The 22,701-nt window shown below is 49.9% G+C and overlaps 1 protein-coding gene across 1 annotated transcript in view; it reads right to left on the reverse strand.

Moving 5' to 3' along the window:
• Window positions 1-2,117, reverse strand: part of GRM7 (glutamate metabotropic receptor 7) — a 469,560-nt gene extending 467,443 nt beyond the window's left edge. The window contains exon 1 of the mRNA XM_082266150.1: window positions 1,493-2,117. Within this exon, the coding sequence (XP_082122276.1) occupies window positions 1,493-1,984 (492 nt within the window). The 5' untranslated portion in view covers window positions 1,985-2,117. The remainder of the gene's footprint in view (window positions 1-1,492) is intronic.
• Window positions 2,118-22,701: the final 20,584 nt, after the last annotated feature.

Here is a 22,701-nt window from a genome sequence, read left to right on the forward strand (position 1 = left end):
ATATACATATATACTATACATAGACTCCTTATCTTCCTATATACTCTACATATACTTATATACTATACATAGACTCCTTATCTTCCTATATACTCTACATATACTTATATACTATACATAGACTCCTTATCTTCCTATATACTCTCCATATACATATATACTATACATAGACTCCTCATCCTCCTATATACTCTCCGTATACAGACATTCCATAATTATATATACCCCTCATCTCCATACAGACAGGGGTAACACACACTCTCCATATACAGAGAGAATCTTCATATTCAGATTCCAGAAAATAAGCCGCAAAATCCTTCCAATGAAGACAAGTGCCAACAGCGAGACCACCGGGGCCAGCAAATGTAGCAGAAGGGCAGCCACAGGGGGTGAGTGTGTACTTAACTGCACAACAATTGCAGCACAGACAGGGAAGGAAGGAAGGAAGGAAGGAAGGAAGGAAGGAAGGAAGGAAGGAAGGAAGGAAGGAAGGAAAGAAGGAAGGAAGGAAGGAAGGAAGGAAGGAAGGAAGGAAGGAAGGAAGGAAGGAAGGAAGGAAGGATGGATGGATGGATGGATGGATGGTTCAGCAGGTAGCAAGCGGTGTGCATGGCATGTCTGGAAGTGGAAGGGGGTTATAGAGAAGGGAGTGAAGGAAAGTGGCACCCACAGAGGCTGTAGCGGAGAATTGCTGGTCGGTAGAGGAAGACAATGGAAGGTAATGGAGAGGAGAGGAAGGCGATGAGCCCAGAAGGAAGAAACCCTCAAAACTGCACCTTCCACATACAGCAACCCAATGCAACATGTGAGCCTGGGGCTCCTACCTGGAAGATCAGAGCACAGGTGTGTTCCTGCACTGGTGTTGTCCTGCACAGGTGTGTTCCTGCACTGGTGTTGTCCTGCACAGGTGTGTTCCTGCACTGGTGTTGTCCTGCACAGGTGTGTTCCTGCACTGGTGTTGTCCTGCACAGGTGTGTTCCTGCACTGGTGTTGTCCTGCAGAGGTGTGTTTCTGCACTGGTGTTGTCCTGCACAGGTGTGTTCCTGCACTGGTGTTGTCCTGCATATGTGTGTTCCTGCACAGGTTTGTTCCTGCAGAGGCATGTTCTTGCACAGGTGTGTTCCTGTATAGGTATGTTCCTGCACAGGTGTGTTCCTGTAGGTATGTTCCTGTATGTGTGTTCCTGTATAGGTGTGTTCCTGTATAGGTATGTTCCTGTATAGGTGTGTTCCTGCACAGGTGTGTTCCTGCACAGGTGTGTTCCTGTATAAGTATGTTCCTGCACAGGTGTGTTCCTGTATAAGTATGTTCCTGCACAGGTGTGTTCCTGCACAGATATGTTCCTGCACAGGTGTGTTCCTGCAGAGTTATGTTCCTGCACAGGTATGTCCCTGCACATGTATGTCCCTGCACATGTATGTCCCTGCACAGGTGTGTTCCTGTATAGGTGTGTTCCTGCACATGTATGTCCCTGCACAGGTGTGTCCCTTACCTGGAAGAGGCGCAGGATGTTGGCCACCATGATGGATACAGAACTTTCCGAAGCCCCGATGACCCCCACCACTTTCTCGGGGCGCACATAGACGGGGGGCTCCCCATTGGTACATCGGGCATCCGAGGCATCCTTCTGGATGAGCGCCTGGACGAAGGTAAGTGACTGTTCCAGGGCGTAGGTGTCCCGGGAGCAGGTGTCCAGGATGCGGCCCCCCAGGGTGACGTTGGGTAGAATTTCGGGGTCACTGTTGATCTGATCGATGGCATAGAGCATCGCTTCCAATCGGTGGATCCCCTTCTCCTTCCTGATGTCCCCGCATGGTACCCCGGATACCCCCCGGGCATGGACGGGGAAGAGGCCCCCCAGGGTGATATCTCCTTCCAGGCGGATAGAATGGGGGGCAAAGGGCTCCTGCCCGGACACCAGAACCACCCAGCACGGCAGCCAGAGGGGGAATTGCAGCAGGTGTGCACCCCCCGGACTCAGCATGACTGCCCCTGGAGGGGGTGGGGGGGGAGTCCTCCTTTATATGGGGAGGGGGGGAGGTAGAAGGAGAAGCCCCTGTGCTCCCTCCAGCAGCTGACAGCTCAATGCCTGGCTCCCTACATCCAGCATCTCCTATAATCTGCCTGCACCGCCCCTCACTCCCATCACTGCGCCTGCGCCTGACACTGCTGGGGGGGGACCATACATGTCACCTGCAGGAGCTGGAGGGGGGCACTGAAGGGGGAGAGGGACTCTGATAGGGGGGGCACTGATAAGGGGGAGAGGGACACTGATAGGGGGGGCACTGATAGGGGGGAGGGACACTGATAGGGGGACACTAAGGGGGAGAGGGACTCTGATAGGGGGGGGCACTGATAGGGAGGGGGGAGGGACACTGCTGGGGGGGGGCCATACATGTCACCTGCAGGAGCTTGAGGGGGGCACTGAAGGGGGAGAGGGACTCTGATAGGGGGGGCACTGATAAGGGGGAGAGGGACACTGATAGGGGGGGCACTGATAGGGGGGAGGGACACTGATAGGGGGACACTAAGGGGGAGAGGGACTCTGATAGGGGGGGGCACTGATAGGGAGGGGGGAGGGACACTGCTGGGGGGGGGGCATACATGTCACCTGCAGGAGCTGGAGGGGGGCACTGAAGGGGGAGAGGGACTCTGATAGGGGGGGCACTGATAAGGGGGAGAGGGACAATGATAGGGGGGGCACTGATAGGGAGGGGGAGGGACACTGATGGGGGGCACTTATAGGGGGAGGCACTGAAGGGGGAGAGGGACTCTGATAGGGGGGGCACTGATAGGGAGGGGGGAGGGACACTGCTGGGGGGGGGGGACCATACATGTCACCTGCAGGAGCTGGAGGGGGGCACTGAAGGGGGAGAGGGACTCTGATAGGGGGGGCACTGATAAGGGGGAGAGAGACTCTGATAGGGGGGGCACTGATAGGGAGGGGGGAGGGACACTGCTGGGGGGGGGGGGGCATACATGTCACCTGCAGGAGCTGGAGGGGGGCACTGAAGGGGGAGAGGGACTCTGATAGGGGGGGCACTGATAAGGGGGAGAAGGACTCTGATAGGGGGGGCACTGATAGGGAGGGGGGAGAGACACTGCTGGGGGGGGCCATACATGTCACCTGCAGGAGCTGGAGGGGGGCACTGAAGGGGGAGAGGGACTCTGATAGGGGGGGCACTGATAAGGGGGAGAAGGACTCTGATAGGGGGGGCACTGATAGGGAGGGGGGAGGGACACTGCTGGGGGGGGGCCATACATGTCACCTGCAGGAGCTGGAGGGGGGCACTGAAGGGGGAGAGGGACTCTGATAGGGGGGGCACTGATAAGGGGGAGAGAGACTCTGATAGGGGGGGCACTGATAAGGGGGAGAGGGACACTGATAGGGGGGGCACTGATAGGGGGGAGGGACTCTGATAGGGGGGGCACTGATAGGGGGGAGAGGGACACTGATTAGGGGGGGGGCACTGATAGGGGGAGGGACACTGATAGGGGGACACTAAGGGGGAGAGGGACTCTGATAGGGGGGAGAGGGACACTGATAGGGGGACACTAAGGGGGAGAGGGACTCTGATAAGGGGGAGAGGGACACTGATAGGGGGGGGGGCACTGATAGGGGGGAGGAACACTGATAGGGGGACACTAAGGGGGAGAGGGACTCTGATAGGGGGGGCACTGATAGGGAGGGGGGAGGGACACTGCTGGGGGGGACCATACATGTCACCTGCAGGAGCTGGAGGGGGGCACTGAAGGGGGAGAGGGACTCTGATAGGGGGGGCACTGATAAGGGGGAGAGGGACTCTGATAGGGGGGGGGCACTGATAAGGGGGAGAGGGACACTGATAGGGGGGGGGCACTGATAGGGGGGAGGGACACTGATAGGGGGACACTAAGGGGGAGAGGGACACTGATAGGGGGGAGAGGGACACTGATGGGGGGCACTTATAGGGGGAGGCACTGAAGGGGGAGAGGGACTCTGATAGGGGGGGGGCACTGATGGGGGAAAGTGACACTGCTTGGGGGGGATATATGTCACCTGCAGGAGCTGGAGGGGGGCTGACTGACAAGAGGGGGGCACTGAAGGGGGAGAGGGACTCTGATAGGGGGGGCACTGAAGGGGGAGAAGGACTATGATAGGGGGGAAGTGACACTGATAGGAGGGACATTAGGGGGGAGAGGGACACTGATAGGGGGACTCTAAGGGGGAGAGGGACACTGATAGGGGGACACTAAGGGGGAGAGGGATACTGATAGGGGGTCATTAAGGGGGGAGAGGGACACTGAGGGGGGGCACTGGGGGGGGTAAAGGGACACTGATAGGAGGGAGAGTGACACTGATAGGGGGGAAGTGACACTGATAGGGGGGACACTAAGGGGGGGTAGTGACACAGATAGAGGATGGCACTGAGGGGCGAAGCAGGAGACTGATAGGGGGAGAGTGAGACTGATAGGGGGAGAGTGACACTGATAGGGGGCACTGAGGGGGAGAGGGACACCGTTAGGGGGGCACTAAAGGGGGAGAGGGAGACTGATAGGGGGACGCTAAGGGGGGAGAGGGACACTAATAGGGGGACACTGAGGGGGGGAGGGAAACTTATAGGGGAGCAGAGGGGCACTGATAGGGGGACATTGAGCGGGGAGAGGGACACTGATGGGGGCACTGATATAGGGGGGCATTGAGGGGGGAGAGGGAAACTGATAGGGGGCACTAAAAGGGGGGTACTCAGGGGGAGAGGAAAACTGATAGGGAGCAGAGGGGCACTGATAGGGGGATACTGAGGGGAGAGAGGGAGACTGATAGGGGCCACTGAGGGGGGGGGGAGAGACACTGATATTGGGGAATTAAGGTGGAGAGAGACACTGATAGGGGGGCAATGAGGTGGGGAAGAGACAATGATAGGGGGGATTGAGGGGGAGAGAGACACTGATAGGGGGCACTTAGGGAGGAGAGACACTGATAGGGAGGCATTGAGGGGGGGAGAGACACTGATAGGGGGGCACTGAGGGGGAAAGCGACAATGATAGGGGGGACTGAGGGGGGGAGAGAGACACTGATAAGGGGGCACTGAGGGGGGAGAGAGACACTGATAGGGGGGGCACTGAGGGGGGAGAGAGACACTGATAGGGGGGCACTGAGGGGTGGAGACACTGATAGGGGAGCACTGAGGGGAGAGACACTGATAGGGGCACTAAGGGGGAAGAGAGACACTGATAGGAGGGCACTGAGGGGGGACACTGATAGGAGGGCACTGAGGGGGGACACTGATAGGAGGGCACTGAGTGGGGAAAGAGACACTGATAGGGGGACATTGAGGGGGAGAGAGACACTGATGGGGGGCACTGAGGGGGGGAGACACTGATAGGGAAGCACTGAGGAGGAGAGACACTGATAGGGGGCACTAAGGAGGGAAGAGAGACACTGATAGGAGGGCACTGAGGGGGGACACTGATTGGAGGGCACTGAGGGGGGGGACACGGATAGGAGGGCACTGAGTGGGGAAATGAGAGGGGACACTGATAGGAGGACACACTGATTAGAGGACACTGAGGGGACACTGATAGGAGGGCACTGATTGGAGGGCACTGAGGGGACACTGATAGGAGGGCACTGATTGGAGGGCACTGAGGGGACACTGATAGGAGGGCACTGATTGGAGGGCACTGAGGGGACACTGATAGGAGGCACACTGATTGGAGGGCACTGAGGGGACACTGATCGGAGGGCACTGATTGGAGGGCACTGATAGGAGGGCACTGATAGGAGGACACTGATTGGAGAGCACTGATAGGAGGACACAGAGAGTTTGCTTATATTTCCAGGGAATTACTATCTAATTCCCTTCATAACCTCATCCCTTCCCCCACTCACCCACAGAAGCCCCGATACAGATATGGGGGGAGGGGGGGATTCTATAGACTGGGGTCTTTGTTTTTTTATAATGCTGATATTTTAGGCGGTGCTTCATATATTGTACATTCACATTAGTCCCTGTCCTCAGGAGCTTACTATCTAATATCCCCATCTCACATCTCTACATACAGTAGGATGAGTTGGTGATACACACAGTGATTACGATGTGCCTAGGCACACCTGGCACACCCTGTGCACATGCCTATAGACGTCTTCCTTCCCTGGTGCTTCATCCAGTTCTATCCAATGCTCTCATCTTTGTCTGATTTTACCAACTGACCCCCTCAGGAACCTTCTCTACAATCTGCCCAACACAACCAGCAGATTGCTGGCTGCCACCCGGTGGTAACGCATGATAACACACATAACATGCGTTACTGGCTGCCACCTGGTGGTAACGCATGATAACACACATAACATGCGTTACTGGCTGCCACCTGGTGGTAACGCATGATAACACACATAACATGCGTTACTGGCTGCCACCTGGTGGTAACGCACATTCACCCCAATGCATGATAACATGCATAACATGCGTTACTGGCTGCCACCTGGTGGTAACGCATGATAACACACATAATATGCGTTACTGGCTGCCACCTGGTGGTAACGCATGATAACACACATAACATGCGTTACTGGCTGCCGCCTGGTGGTAACGCACATTCCCCCCAATGCATGATAACACACATAACATGCGTTACTGGCTGCCGCCCAGTGGTGACGCACATTCCCCCAATGCATGATAACACGCATAACATGCGTTACTGGCTGCCGCCCAGTGGTAACGCTCATTCCCCCAACGCATGATAACACGCATAACATGCGTTACTGGCTGCCGCCCGGTGGTAACGCACATTCCCCCAATGCATGATAACACACATAACATGCGTTACTGGCTGCCGCCCAGTGGTAACGCACATTCCCCCAATGCATGATAACACACATAACATGCGTTACTGGCTGCCCAACCCTTCAAGGGTAACCTAATAATATATCATCTATAATCACCACACGAGTCACATTGTAGTTCAATGTTTCCTTTTCAATCTGCAGCTGCTGCAATTTTCTGTAAAATACAATATGGCCACCTGGAGGCGCTGTGTACACAGATGGTGTCCTGAGCCCCACCCCCCAGAAACATCATTTCCTGCTTGTGTGATTGGCTCACTAATTTTCAGTCAGATTGTGGGCATCCCCTGCAACAAAAATGTCATTTTTGGTGAGATACTCCCAAAGGAAAATCGCATCTAAAGAGATGCAGACTCTTCCATTCGCCTCATTAGAGCCCCGCAGATGCAGCAGCTGATTGCTAATTATAAAGTCCCTCCCACTTCCATTCACTTGGACACAGAGAAACAAACATATTTCTTCAGAATAACAAAAGGAAGGAATCTGCTACAAAGTTTGTTACAATCCCTGCAATGTACAGAGAGGAGGGGGGATGGGGTGTTCTCAGAAGAGGTGGAGTTTAAATCTCAATGGAGCCCCAATGCACGCAGACAGTAAATTGCGCTACAAAAAAAAAAGTGATTTTTACCTCACAAAAGAAAAAACTGAAACAAAGACACCCCAACATTTCACAATTCTAATATTAAAAAAAATCTAAATCCCCCAAAATGTCCCTCATTATTAATCCGCCATCAACCGCGATACCCGCCGAAAAAAAGACACGCGACCGACACTGCCGGAACATATAGACGAATGACAGCTCCCTGAGATGCCATCAGCTATATAATGGGAGGGGAGGGACAGTGGTGACATATAAGGGAAGGGGCGGGGACGGTGGTGACATACAAGGGAAGGGGCGGGACGGTGGTGACATATAATAAAAGGGGCGGGGATGGTGGTGACATATAAGGGAAGGGCGGGACGGTGGTGACATATAATGAAAGGGGCGGGGATGGTGGTGACATATAAGGGAAGGGCGGGACAGTGGTGACATATAATGAAAGGGGCGGGGATGGTGGTGACATATAAGGGAAGGGGCGGGACGGTGGTGACATATAATGAAAGGGGCGGGGATGGTGGTGACATATAAGGGAAGGGGCGGGACGGTGGTGACATATAATGAAAGGGGCGGGGATGGTGGTGACATACAAGGGAAGGGGCGGGACGGTGGTGACATATAATGAAAGGGGCGGGGATGGTGGTGACATATAAGGGAAGGGGCGGGGATGGTGGTGACATATAAGGGAAGGGGCGGGGATGGTGGTGACATATAAGGGAAGGGGGGGTGGCGCTGACATATAAGGGAAGGGCGGGACGGTGGTGACATATAATGAAAGCGGCGGGGACGGTGGTGACATATAAGGGAAGGGGCGGGACAGTGGTGACATACAAGGGAAGGGTCGGGACGGTGGTGACATATAATGAAAGGGGCGGGGATGGTGGTGACATACAAGGGAAGGGGCGGGACGGTGGTGACATATAAGGGAAGGGGGGGTGGCGCTGACATATAAGGGAAGGGCGGGACGGTGGTGACATATAATGAAAGCGGCGGGGACGGTGGTGACATATAAGGGAAGGGGCGGGACGGTGGTGACATATAATGAAAGGGGCGGGGATGGTGGTGACATATAAGGGAAGGGGCGGGACGGTGGTGACATATAATGAAAGGGGCGGGGATGGTAGTGACATACAAGGGAAGGGGCGGGACGGTGGTGACATATAATGAAAGGGGCGGGGATGGTGGTGACATATAAGGGAAGGGGCGGGGATGGTGGTGACATATAAGGGAAGGGGCGGGGATGGTGGTGACATATAAGGGAAGGGGGGGTGGCGCTGACATATAAGGGAAGGGCGGGACGGTGGTGACATATAATGAAAGCGGCGGGGACGGTGGTGACATATAAGGGAAGGGGCGGGACAGTGGTGACATACAAGGGAAGGGTCGGGACGGTGGTGACATATAATGAAAGGGGCGGGGATGGTGGTGACATACAAGGGAAGGGGCGGGACGGTGGTGACATATAAGGGAAGGGGGGGTGGCGCTGACATATAAGGGAAGGGCGGGACGGTGGTGACATATAATGAAAGCGGCGGGGACGGTGGTGACATATAAGGGAAGGGGCGGGACAGTGGTGACATACAAGGGAAGGGTCGGGACGGTGGTGACATATAATGAAAGGGGCGGGGATGGTGGTGACATACAAGGGAAGGGGCGGGACGGTGGTGACATATAATGAAAGGGGCGGGATGGTGGTGACATATACGGAAAGGGGCGGGGACACTGGTGAAATATAATAGAACGGGCGGGAACAGTGGTGACATATAAGGGAAGGGGTGGGACGGTGGTGGCATATAATGGAAGGGGCGGGGATGGTGGTGACATATAAGGGAAGGGGCGGGGATGGTGGTGACATATAATGAAAGCGGCGGGGACGGTGGTGACATATAAGGGAAGGGGCGGGACAGTGGTGACATACAAGGGAAGGGTCGGGACGGTGGTGACATATAATGAAAGGGGCGGGGATGGTGGTGACATACAAGGGAAGGGGCGGGACGGTGGTGACATATAATGAAAGGGGCGGGATGGTGGTGACATATAATGAAAGGGGCGGGATGGTGGTGACATATACGGAAAGGGGCGGGGACACTGGTGAAATATAATAGAACGGGCGGGAACAGTGGTGACATATAAGGGAAGGGGTGGGACGGTGGTGGCATATAATGGAAGGGGCGGGGATGGTGGTGACATATAAGGGAAGGGGCGGGGACACTGGTGAAATATAAGGGAAGGGGCGGGGATGGCGCTGACATATAAGGGAAGGGGCGGGGATGGCGCTGACATATAAGGGAAGGGCGGGTATGGTGGTGACATATAAGGGAAGGGGCAGGGACCGTGGTGACATATAAGGGAAGGGGCGGGGACGGCACTGACATATAAGGGAAGGGGCGGGGATGGTGGTGACATATAAGGGAAGAGGCGGGGACGGTGCTGACATATAAGGGAAGGGGCGGGGACAGTGGTGACATCATTGGCCTGTGGCCATGGTTGGGCAGTGATGTCACTGCTATCTCCGCCCCTTGCTCCCAGTGATAGTTCAGAGGGACGCCGTAGGTGCGGTAGTCGGTCACAGCGAGAAGCCGGAGAACGATGAGGTGTGGCTCCTCCCTAACAGGGGGATAAAGATTGGGGGATTCTGAATTCCCCAACAGCCAAAGTTTGGTCAGAACCCTCAGCTCACCCCTAGAGGGCAGTAATGAGGTGGGGGAGTCGGGGACCGACCTGCAGTTTGTTTTCATTTCAAATTGAATTTCGGACACATTTTTCATTTTTCGGACATTCTGGTGTATCCGAATTACCGAATTACAAAAGCAGCAAATTTAAACAAATCCAAAATAACAAATAAAAATTCAGAAGAAACTTGATTCAAATTTGAAAACAAAATCAAATCAAATTTAAAAAATTAGAAATCGATTTTCGAAAAAAAGAATACAATGAAATAGAATATAAAATAATAAAGCAATAAAACAAAAATAAAATAATAGGATAGAATTTAATAGAATAAAATAAAGTAAAAAATAAAAATATGAAAGTCTTCTGAAATTCGAATTTAGAATAGAATAAATTTGAATCTGAATAGAAAAGATGGGAATAGAATACAAAACAATGAAATTCAAAATAATAGAAAATAATAGAATAGAGAGAAAAGAATAGATTAGGATAGAAAAACAATAGAACAGAATAGAACAAAATATAAAGAATATAAACATCTTCAGAAATGTGAATTTCGAATAGAAAGGATTAGAATAGAAAATAATAGAAAGAAATAGAAAATAAGAGAATAGAATAGAAAAGAATATAAAAACAATTAATATAGAATAGAAACAAAATAAAACTGTTATATTCTTTCTGTTTTATTTTTTTCTACTCTATTGTTTTTTTTTTTTATTCCATTCTTTTCTATTTTATTCTCTTATTTTCTATTATATTCTTTTCTAATCTTTTCTATTCTATTCTAATCTTTTTTATTCAAAATTCGAATTTCAGAAGATAGTTATATGTTCTTTCTATTTTATTCTATTCTGTTCTATTGTTTTTCTATTCAATTTTTTTTATTCTATTCTTTTATACGCGATTTTGAGTTCATTCTACTTGAAAGTTGAATTTTGGAAGATGGTTCTATATTGTATTCTTTCTATTCTATTCTATTCTATTGTTTTTCTATTCTTATCTTTTCTATTCTCTTATTTTTTTCTTCTATTCTTTTCTATTATTTTCTATTATGCTTCTGTTTTTTATTTGAAATTTGAATTTCAGAAGATATTTATATATGTTTTTCTATCTTATTCTATTCTGTTTTAATTTTTGAATTGTCAGACAGTCAGTATCAATAGTCTAAAACAACGGCTGCATTTAAATGGAAAAAAATCTAATTGGAATGCGTTTTCATAGTCAAATACCGTTTCAATAAATTCTCAAATTTGAATAAGAAACTAAACAAAATTAATTCCGATAACGGATGAAATGAATTTGACAAGACTAATTATTTAAATAACGAATTGAAATGAAACAAAACAAATTTTTTCATTCTGTGTAGAGCTGTGATGTTTTCAGGAAGCTCTGTACCGCCCCCTGCAGGCCCCTCCCACCAGCCATGATCTGCCGGCATTGCATAGAGGAGTGCAGAGACCCAGTGATGATGTCATCGGGTATAAAATAAGGTGTGTACAAGCTCCTCCCACCAGCTATGATCTGCTGGAATTGCATAGAGGAGCACAGAGACCCAGTGATAATGTCACCGGGTATAAAATAAGGTGTGTACAGCCCCTCCCACCAGCCATGATCTGCCGGCATTGCATAGAGAAGCACAGAGACCCAGTGATGATGTCACCGGGTATACTAAGGTGTGTACAGGCTCCTCCCACCAGCCATGATCTGGCGGCATTGCATAGAGGAGCACAGAGACCCAGTGATGATGAGGGGGGAGGGATGAACGAAGAAATGATAAGAATCAGCAAACCTCAGGTTTTTCCTTCATTGCAGGCTGGGGGCGGTGACCTTGCCATTGCACACAATGCACTTCTATTGGTGAGCTCCGCCCTCAGCTGATTTGTGGGAGGAGATTCACGGTCGGTATGAAATGGCATTGTGTGTAATGGACGGTCAGGTAGGAGGATCTTCTCCATGACAGAGTTTCATACCCTCTTCAGGACGATGATCTTCTCTTCCAATCGGTGAGGGGGAAAAGCTGACATTCGGAATCTGAAGTTTACGTTTTGCCCGGAGTTCCTCCCTAAGGAAAGGAGGGGTTCAGACAGATGGCGTGTCGGAGGAGCAACAGCACAGCCAATCAGGTGGAAGAAGGAGGAGGGCGAGATGAAACACAAAAAAAATCTCTGAGCTCCTCCTTCAAAGTTACAATGTACAGTCTGATCTCCGGGCTCCTCCTACAAAGTTACAATGTACAGTCTGATCTCCAGACTCCTCCTACAAAGTTACAATGTACAGTCTGATCCCCAAGCTCCTCCTACAAAGTTACAATGCATGGTTGTGGAATGGGAGGTCCCAGAAGAGTGGGGGTTGGTGTAACTACAAATAGGGGCGGGGCCATAATAATGTCCATTATCCAGGAATAGGAAATCTCAGAGGCCACAAAATGTGGAATATGGAGTGGAAGCGACCACAGATAAATGATGAATCCGTCCGGACCGGAGCCGTCTATTCTTCTATCCAAAGTCCAATCTTCTAATCTTCCTCCTTCCATCATACCAGATATAAAGCCTCACCCCTCCCCCCTCCCCCACCCCCACCCACATTTATTCTCACTTCAGTGTTGGAACTACCCAAGAGTTCAGCGTCAGCCCAAATCCATCCCCCTCCCGGCTATTATAATATGAATAATATATCGGAGTAATCACACAATACTCAGTATAGGGGAGATGGTCGCCCACCGAATACAAATCTGATAATAGTCAGTAAATGGGTCCCACCACTCCCAACATGGTGCCCAATACTCCCAGCATGGTGCCTAATACTCCCAGCATGGTGCCCAATACTCCCAACATGGTGCCCAATACTCCCAGCATGGTGCCCAATACTCCCAACATGGTGCCCAATACTCCCAGCATGGTGCCCAATACTCCCAACATGGTGCCCAATACTCCCAACATGGTGCCCAATACTCCCAGCATGGTGCCCAATACTCCCAACATGGTGCCCAATACTCCCAACATGGTGCCCAATACTCCCAGCATGGCGCCCAATACTCCCAACATGGTGCCCAATACTCCCAGCATGGCGCCCAATACTCCCAACATGGTGCCCAATACTCCCAGCATGGCACCCAATACTCCCAACATGGTGCCCAATACTCCCAACATGGTGCCCAATACTCCCAGCATGGCGCCCAATACTCCCAGCATGGTGCCCAATACTCCCAACATGGTGCCCAATACTCCCAGCATGGCGCCCAATACTCCCAACATGGTGCCCAATACTCATATGACCCCCCATATTCCCTCCATTCCCCTCCCCCATATTCCCTCCATTCCCCCTCCCCCATATTCCCTCCATTTCCACTCTCCCATATTCCCTCCATTCCCCCTCCCCCATATTCCCATCATTCCCCCTCCCCCATATTCCCTCCATTCCCCCTCCTTAATATTCCCTCCATTCCCCCTCCCCCATATTCCCTCCATTCCCCCCTCCCCCATAGTCCCTCCATTCCCCCTCCTTAATATTCCCATCAGTCCCCCTCCCCCATATTCCATCCATTCCCCATCCCCCATATTCCCTCCATTCCTCCTCCCCCATATTCCCTCCATTCCCCCTCCCCCATATTCCCTCCATTCCCCCTCCCCCATATTCCCTCCATTCCCCCTCCCCCATATTCCCATCAGTCCCCCTCCCCCATATTCCATCCATTCCCCATCCCCCATATTCCCTCCATTCCTCCTCCCCCATATTCCCTCCATTCCCCCTCCCCCATATTTCCTCCATTCCCCCTCCCTCATATTCCCTCTATTCCCCCTCCCCCATATTCCCTCCATTCCCCTTCCCCCATATTCCCATCATTCCCCCTCCCCCATATTCCCTCCATTCCCCCTCCTTAATATTCCCTCCATTCCCCCTCCTTAATATTCCCTCCATTCCCCCTCCCCCATATTCCCATCATTCCCCCTCCCCCATATTCCCTCCATTCCCCCTCCTTAATATTCCCTCCATTCCTCCTCCCCCATATTCCCTCCATTCCCCCTCCCCCCATATTCCCTCCATTCCCCCTCCCCCATATTCCCTCCATTCCCCCTCCTTAATATTCCCTCCATTCCCCCTCCCCCATATTCCCATAATTCCCCCTCCCCCATATTCCTATCATTCCCCATCCCCCATATTCCATCCATTCCCCATCCCCCATATTCCCTCCATTCCTCCTCCCCCATATTCCCTCCATTCCCCCTCCCCCATATTCCCTCCATTCCCCCTCCCCCATATTCCCTCCATTCCCCCTCCTTAATATTCCCTCCATTCCTCCTCCCCCATATTCCATCCATTCCCCCTCCCCCATATTCCATCCATTCCCCCTCCCCCATATTCCCTCCATTCCCCCTCCTTAATATTCCCTCCATTCCCCCTCCCCCATATTCCCTCCATTCCCCCTCCCCCATATTCCTATCATTCCCCCTCCCCCATATTCCCTCCATTCCCCCTCCCCCATATTCCCTCCATTCCCCCTCCCCCATATTCCCTCCATTACCCCCTCCCCCCATATTCCCTCCATTACCCCCTCCCCCATATTCCCTCCATTCCCCCTCCCCCCATATTCCCTCCATTCCCCTCCCCCATATTTCCTCCATTCCCCCTCCCTCATATTCCCTCCATTCCCCCTCCTTAATATTCCCTCCATTCCCCTCCCCCATATTCCCTCCATTCCCCATCCCCCATATTCCCATCATTCCCCCTCCCCCATATTCCCATCATCCCCCCTCCCCCATATTCCCTCCATTCCCCCTCCTTAATATTCCCATCAGTCCCCCTCCCCCATATTCCATCCATTCCCCATCCCCCATATTCCCTCCATTCCCCATCCCCCATATTCCCTCCATTCCCCCTCCTTATTCCCTCTATTTCTTCTCCATATTCCATTCCTTACCCCTTCCTCCATACTCCCATGACATACTGTACCCCCCTTGATTCTCCAAACATACCCCCTCCATTCCCCTCCATATTCCCTCCATTCTCTTGACATACCCCCTTTATTCCCCCAACATCCCTTCCCCATTACCCCATCATACCCCCTCAATATTTCCCCCATCCTGCTGACATCCCCCCTCCATTCCCCCTCCATTCCCCCTCCATACCCCCTCCATACCCCCTCCATTCCCCCTCCATACCCCCTCCATCCCCCCTCCATACCCCCTCCATACCCCCTCCATACCCCCTCCATTCCCCCTCCATTCCCCCTCCATACCCCGTGCATTTGAAGAAACCCTTCTCTACAATAAGACTTGGAATTCCAAAATTAAATCCGTTAACAACTCAATGGATTGAAAAGGCAGCGCTGATTTCCAGCTTGGCCATTGCACTTTGTCACCAATCCCGGAGAGACACCTCGTGTCCTGACTAATTATCCCCCCCTTCATTGATCTCACTTTCCAGAGCAAGCAAGACGTTAATGTCCCTTCTCCCCAATAAATGATGTGGCCTTTCCTGGAGCAGGTCATCAGCTCTACAAGCCTTATATACCTCGTAAATCAAGAGCCTGCATACAAGGCGCCAGACAAATCACCTTATTTACAACAAGCAAATTAAACACAATTTTATTAATGTTCCCCGGAAACCGATAATCCCGGCCAAAAAAAGAGAGAAAGCTTGGAATGGTTAATGAGTTCTATGCTGTGGTCAATAGGGGACAGTGAGGCCTCACTGACCAATCAAGAGCCAATATTAGGGGACAGTGAGGCCTCACTGACCAATCAGGGGCCATTAATAGGGGACAGTGAGACCTCACTGACCAATCAGGAGCCATTAATAGGGGACAGGGAGACCTCGCTGACCAATCAGGAGCCATTAATAGGGGACAGTGAGACCTCACTGACCAATCAGGAGCCATTAATAGGGGACAGGGAGACCTTGCTGACCAATCAGGAGCCATTAATGGGGTCTCTCTGACCAATCAGAAGCCATTATTAGGGGACAGTGAGGCCTCACTGACCAATCAGGAGCCATTAATAGGGAACAGTGAGACCTCGCTGACCAATCAGGAGCCAATATGAGATCTCATTGACCAATCAGAAGCCATTATTAGGGGACAGTGAGGCCTCACTGACCAATCAGGAGCCATTAATAGGGAAATGTGAGACCTCACTGACCAATCAGGGGCCATTAATAGGGAAATGTGAGACCTCACTGACCAATCAGGGGCCATTAATAGGGGACAGTGAGACCTCACTGACCAATCAGGAGCCATTAATAGGGGAAAGTGAGGCCTCACTGACCAATCAGGAGCCATTAATAGGGAAATGTGAGACCTCACTGACCAATCAGGGGCCATTAATAGGGGACAGTGAGACCTCACTGACCAATCAGGAGCCATTAATGGGGTCTCACTGGCCAATCAGAAGCCATTATTAGGGGACAGTGAGGCCTCACTGACCAATCAGGAGCCATTAATGGGGTCTCACAGACCAATCATAAGCCATTATTAGGGGACAGTGAGGCCTCACTGACCAATCAGGAGCCATTAATAGGGAACAGTGAGACCTCGCTGACCAATCAGGAGCCAATATGAGGTCTCACTGACCAATCAGAAGCCATTATTAGGGGACAGTGAGGCCTCACTGACCATTTAGGAGCCAATAATAGGGGGAAATGAGGCCTCACTGACCATTTAGGAGCCAATAATAGGGGGAAATGAGGCCTCACTGACCAATCAGGAGCCAATATGAGGAGCCATCTCCCTTCTCATACATTAGAGGCATTGTATCCATTCCTTGCACCTTGAAGAAGACAGATCTAATGATGACATTGGACAATAGGGACAGAGGTGGATGCACCAATCTAAAGCCAATCATTCAAGTCTTGCCCAATTTCTTGTATTTGGTGTTTGTTTGGTGGAGCGTTATTTTGTTTTATTTTGTTTTATTTTGTTTGTCTTTGTTTCATATAATTGATTTCTCTGTCCCAAAATAATCAATATGTAGAAAATACTCAAACATTTCTGGTCCTGAATGCCTGAAGATTAAAGTGGATTGAAAGCGCCAACTTTTTTTCTCGTGGTATTTCCTGGCCCCTCCTCGTCATCAGGGGCCCCCACTGAAAGCCGCTTACCATGGGCTCAGGTAACAAAAAGGGGGGGGGGGGGTTGGGGGCAGCTAAAGCACAAAAGGGTTTTAACCTTAAAGCATAGAATGCAAACCTTGAGACTTTAGAAATCATTTAAGGGGTTTAGGGTCCTTCACACGGGCTTTCCGCCCGGCGGACTCCGTTCTGCGGTTCGATCGCCTCTGAGCAGGTGGATGACAGCTCCATCCCCGCTTACTTTGCAGACAGACCTGTCAGATGCCCGCTCTCTTCAATGGGAGATCAGATGAAAATGGACCGCCTGTCCCCATCCGATTCGATCCGGGGATAGGGATTCCATCCTTCTGGACTTCACAGACCACATCGGATCGGATAGCAGCCGGGTGTCAGAGGAGATGTCACCACTGAAATCCGCTGCTCCATAGAGGTGAATGGAGCATCCGATCAGTCCGTGTGAAAGGGGCCTTGAGCAAGCTGCTAGCAATCTTCAGCAAGCTTTCAGAAGAAGTACTGAATCCTGCTAGCAGCTTGCTTAAAGTGGCAATCAGCACTGCTATTAGGATCTGCGTTCAACATTTACAAACTGGAGCTGAATGGTACTTTTAAAAGCTTCAACAAAGCTTGGGGAAAGCTCTGAAATTGCTTTGTCAAAGCTCGCTGTTCACACATTGCTCTCATACAAGCTGAAGCTCGGATTAAACAGGCCGATTTCTCTACAAAGATTTCCTATAAGAGAGGAATTAATGAAGAATCTTCGGCATCTGAACCTGCGACCTCTGCTGTGTCTGGCAGTAGATCTTCCTGCTGAGCCACCTGAGATGCCGGACATCTTCCTTCCCTGAATCCTTCAATGGGACAGAAGGCAAAAAACTGAACAAAATACAAAAAATGAAAAACTATTGTACATTTAAAGGACATTATTTCTTATAAAGAGTAACTCCACTTTTGAGAACCCATGTTTTTTTTTTTTTTGTGAGTGGTAAAAATTACCTTTTTTGTAGCGCAATTTACTGCCTTGCATTGTCTGTGTGTGTTGGGGCTACATTCAGATTTGGATATTAACTCCACTTTTCCTGAGAACTGCCCCCCTCCCCCTCTCTCCGGTGATCTCTGTACATTGCAGGGATTGTAACAATCTTTGTAGAAGATTCCTCCCTTTTGTTATTCGAAAGAAATATCTGTTTGTTTGCCATAAGTAAAGTGTATCTAATGGGCGTGGTTTCATAATCATCAACCAGCTGCTGCACCAGCAGGGCTCTGATGAGGAAAGTGGCAGGGTCTGCATCCCTTTAGACGTGATTTTCTATTGGGAGTATCTCACCAAAAATGACATTTTTGTTGCAGGGGATGCCTGAAATCAGATTCTGGGAAAATCAGTGAGCCAATCACACAGCAGGAAATGACAGTTCCTGAGACGGACCATACACCATCTGTGTACAGAATACCTCCAGGCGACCATTTTGCATTTTACAAAAAATGACAGCGGCTGCAAATTGAAAAGAAAAGTTAATTTTTAACTACTTTACCACCGGAGGATTTTCCTGCTAAAAGACCAGGGTTTTTTTTGCGATTTTTTACTGCGTGACTTTAACGGACAATTGCGTGGTCGTGCGACGCTGTACCTAAACGAATTTCACGTCCTTTTTTTCCCACAAACAGAGCTTTCTTTTGGTGGTATTTGATCACCTGTGCGATTTTTTGATCACGCGCTATAAACAAAAAAAGAGCGTAATTTTTGCAAAAATAACAATATTTTTTACTTTTTTTTATATGAAACCCCCCCCCCCCCCAAAAAAATGTAAAAATCAAAATTTTTTAACATTTTCGGCCAATTTGTTTTATGCTACATATGTTTGGTAAAAAAAATCGCAAAAAGCGTATTTTGATTGGTTTGCGCAAAAGTTATCGCGTTTACTAACAAAGGGAAAGATTTTTGTCATTTTTGGTGTTTTTTTTTTAACGAGTAATGGCGGCGATCTGCGATTTTTTTTGCGGTACTGCGACATTGTGGCGGACAGATCGGACCCTTGACTGACATTTTTGATACTTTTGGGGGTACCAGTGACATTACTGCAGTAATCAGTGCTATATATATATGCACTGTTACTGCAAAAATGACACTGGCATGGAAGGGGTTAACTGTATTGGACAGGGAGGGGTTAAGTGTGTTCTAGGGGCGTGCTTCTAACTGTAGTGGGACATTCCTATTGGTGTAAAAAAAAAAGATCAACGGTTCTACATAGTAGAACCGTCTGATCTTCATTTTTACACAGGGAGAACTGACAGGCGGCTTGTTTACATAAGCCGCTCTGTCTTTCTCCCGTTCTACCGGCGATCGTAGTGTGACCGGCGGACATCGGGTCCGCCAGTCACACTCCCGCACTCCTCCGTGAACGAGCCGAGGCGGGCGCGCGCTCGCCCGCTATTGGCTCTAGAAGGAGTGACAGGCGAGCGACGTAGACCTACGTCACTCTGCCTGGCCGGGGCCGACTGCCGCAGTAAATATACTGTGCGCAGTCGGCAAGTGGTTAATAACGACGACATCAAATGAATGACGAAACGCATTGGGTGGGACATGATGTCACCATGCTCTTCAGCCACTTGTTGCTGTCCTTTGTATGGCTGTTCCTGCAGCGTTATTACGACGTGTTCTTTTCTATTTGGATCATGTGAGTGAACTCTTTTGTTTTTAATGAATTGTTTTACAAACAGTACCATGCTATGAGCCAATATATTTTATACATATCTCTATCGGGAGTGCTCTGCTTCAGTATGTCACAGTACATGTTGGCATTCATGGTTCCCTCAATGATCTGTAGCTCCCCAGTGCCGGCAGCACTCATGCAGCCCCAGACCATGACACTCCCACCACCATGCTTGACTGTAGGAAGACACACTTGTCTTTGTACTCCTCACCTGGTTGCCCCCACACACGCCTGACACCATCTGACACCAAATAAGTTTATCTTGGTCTCATCAGAGCACAGGAGACGGTTCCAGTAATCCATGTCCTTAGTCTGCTTGTCTTCAGCAAACTGTTTGCAGGCTTTCTTGTCCATCATCTTTAGAAGAGGCTTCCTTCTAGAATGACAGCCATGCAGACCAATTTGATGTAGTGTGCTGCGTATGGTCTGAGCACTGACAGGCTGACCCCTCCCCCCACCCCTTCAACCTCTGCAGCAATGCTGGCAGCACTCATACGTCTATTTCCCAAAGACAACCTCTGGATATGACGCTGCGCACTGCACTCAATTTCTTTGGTGGACCATGGCGAGGCCTGTTCTGAGTGGAACCTGTCCTGTTATACCGCTGTATGGTCTTGGCCACTGTGCTGCAGCTCAGTCTCAGGGTCTTGGCAATCTTCTTATAGCCTAGGCCATCTTTATGTAGAGCAACAATTCTTTTTTCAGATCCTCAGAGAGTTCTTTGCCATGAGGTGCCATGTTGAACTTCCAGTTACCAGTATGAGAGAGTGAGAGCGATAACACCAAATGTAACACACCTCCCCCCATTCACACCTGAGACCTTGTAACACTAACGAGTCACATGACACCAGGGGAGGGAAAATGGCTAATTGGGCCCAATTTGGACATTGTCACTTAGGGGTGTACTCACTTTTGTTGCCAGCGGTTTAGACATTAATGGCTGTGTGTTGTCACTTAGGGGTGTACTGACTTTTGTTGCCAGCGGTTTAGACATTAATGGCTGTGTGTGTGAGTTATTTTGAGGGGACAGTAAATTTACACTGTTATACAAGCTGTACACTCACTACTTTACATTGTAGCAAAGTCTCATTTCTTCAGTGTTGTCACATGAAAAGATAGAATGGGAGGGGTGTACTTACTTTTGTCAGATACTTTATATATGGCCCTTGTGTATATAGTATATATATATATAAAATGTGAGGGGTGTACTTACTTTTGTCAGATACTGTATGTTAACGACCAGAGGAAGCGGTGTACTGATGGAAGCACTCTGTGGGTCGCGGTTCCGTCACACATATTTATTTGTTGCGCGGTTTCTGTAATGTTGTGTCCAGTCATTATTTATTGCAGTGTTGGTATTTGGAGGATTTATATTTTTATGCAGTTTTAGTTGTCTGTAGATTGGCGCTGCACTTTCTTCTCAGTAACATTTAATTACTTTGTGTCACATTTGTATCTGTTATGTTATTTTATTTTGTCCATGAAAGTGGAGTTCCCTTATAACAGCCAAGGCTCTCCCCCAGCTGTAACAATACAACCTAATTGCCTTTTTTTGGCCATCACAAGCCAAGGCTGGAGTAAATATTGATCGTTTTCTATTGATCTGTCTGCAGGCCGCACTCATCAATGATAAGACGCACAGAGCTGCCTGTTTGTTTTTTTTTTTTGTCTTCAGGGGAAGAAGCAATAAATGGTGACGTCTTTGCTGCGCTGCGCTGCACCTGCGTAGTCACAGAAGACACAGATCACAAACTCCAATATGAAGTGACGTCGGCAACCAGGTGGAAAAAAAAAAAGGATTTTTTATTTCATCAAAAGGTTCCAAACTCCATGAGTAACCCCCCGATAGGCTGAAACGCGTCAGTATTGGCTCATGTTTGGAACCTTTGGACTCCTTTTGATGAAAGAGTCATTTTATTTATGCCCACCTGGTTGCAGACATCACTTCATATTGGAGGACGTACTGTGGTATCTGGCACTGAGCCACCACTAGCAGATCCTGTAAGTTGGGAGGTGGGGCCTCCATGGATCAGCACATCCCACAGATGCTTGATTGGATTGAGATCTGGAGAATTTGGAGGCCAAGTCAACATCTCAATCTCGTTGTTGTGTTCATCAGAGCAGGAAACCTTCTTCCGTTGCTCCATGCTCAAGTTCTGATTCTCACATGCCCATTGTAGGGGCTTTTGGCTGTGGAGACGGGTCAACATGGACACGCTACACAGCCTCATACATTTCCAAAAGTAATGGGACACCGGCCTTTACACACACATGAACTTTAATGACCTCCCAGTCTTAGTCTGTAGGGTTCAATATTGAGTTGGCTCCGCCCTTTGCAGCTATAACAGCTTCAACTCTTCTGGGAAGGCTGTCCACAAGGTTTAGGAGTGTCTATGGGAATGTTTCACCATTCTTCCAGAAGAGCATTTGTGAGGTCAGGCACAGATGTTGGACGAGAAGTCCTGGATCGCAGTCTCCGCTCTAATTCATCCCAAAGGTGCTCTATGGGGTTGAGGTCAGGACTCTGTGCAGGCCAGTTAGGTTCCTCCACCCCAAACTCACTCATCCATGTCTTTATGGACCTTGCTTGTGGGAACAGAAAGGCGCCTTCCCCAAACTCCTCCCACAATGTTGGGAGCATGAAATTCTCCAAAATGTCTTGGTATGCTGACTCCTTAATAGTTCCCTTCACTAGAACTAAGGGGCCAAGCCCAACCCCTGACAAACAACCCCACATCATAATACCCCCTCCCCCAAACCACAATCCCCCCTCCACACCATAATCCCCCCTCCACCAAATGATTTGGACCAGTGCACAAAGCAAGGTCCATAAA

Source organism: Pelophylax lessonae (genome assembly GCF_965119305.1).
Source record: "Pelophylax lessonae genome assembly, chromosome: 8".
Taxonomy (NCBI): domain Eukaryota; kingdom Metazoa; phylum Chordata; class Amphibia; order Anura; family Ranidae; genus Pelophylax; species Pelophylax lessonae.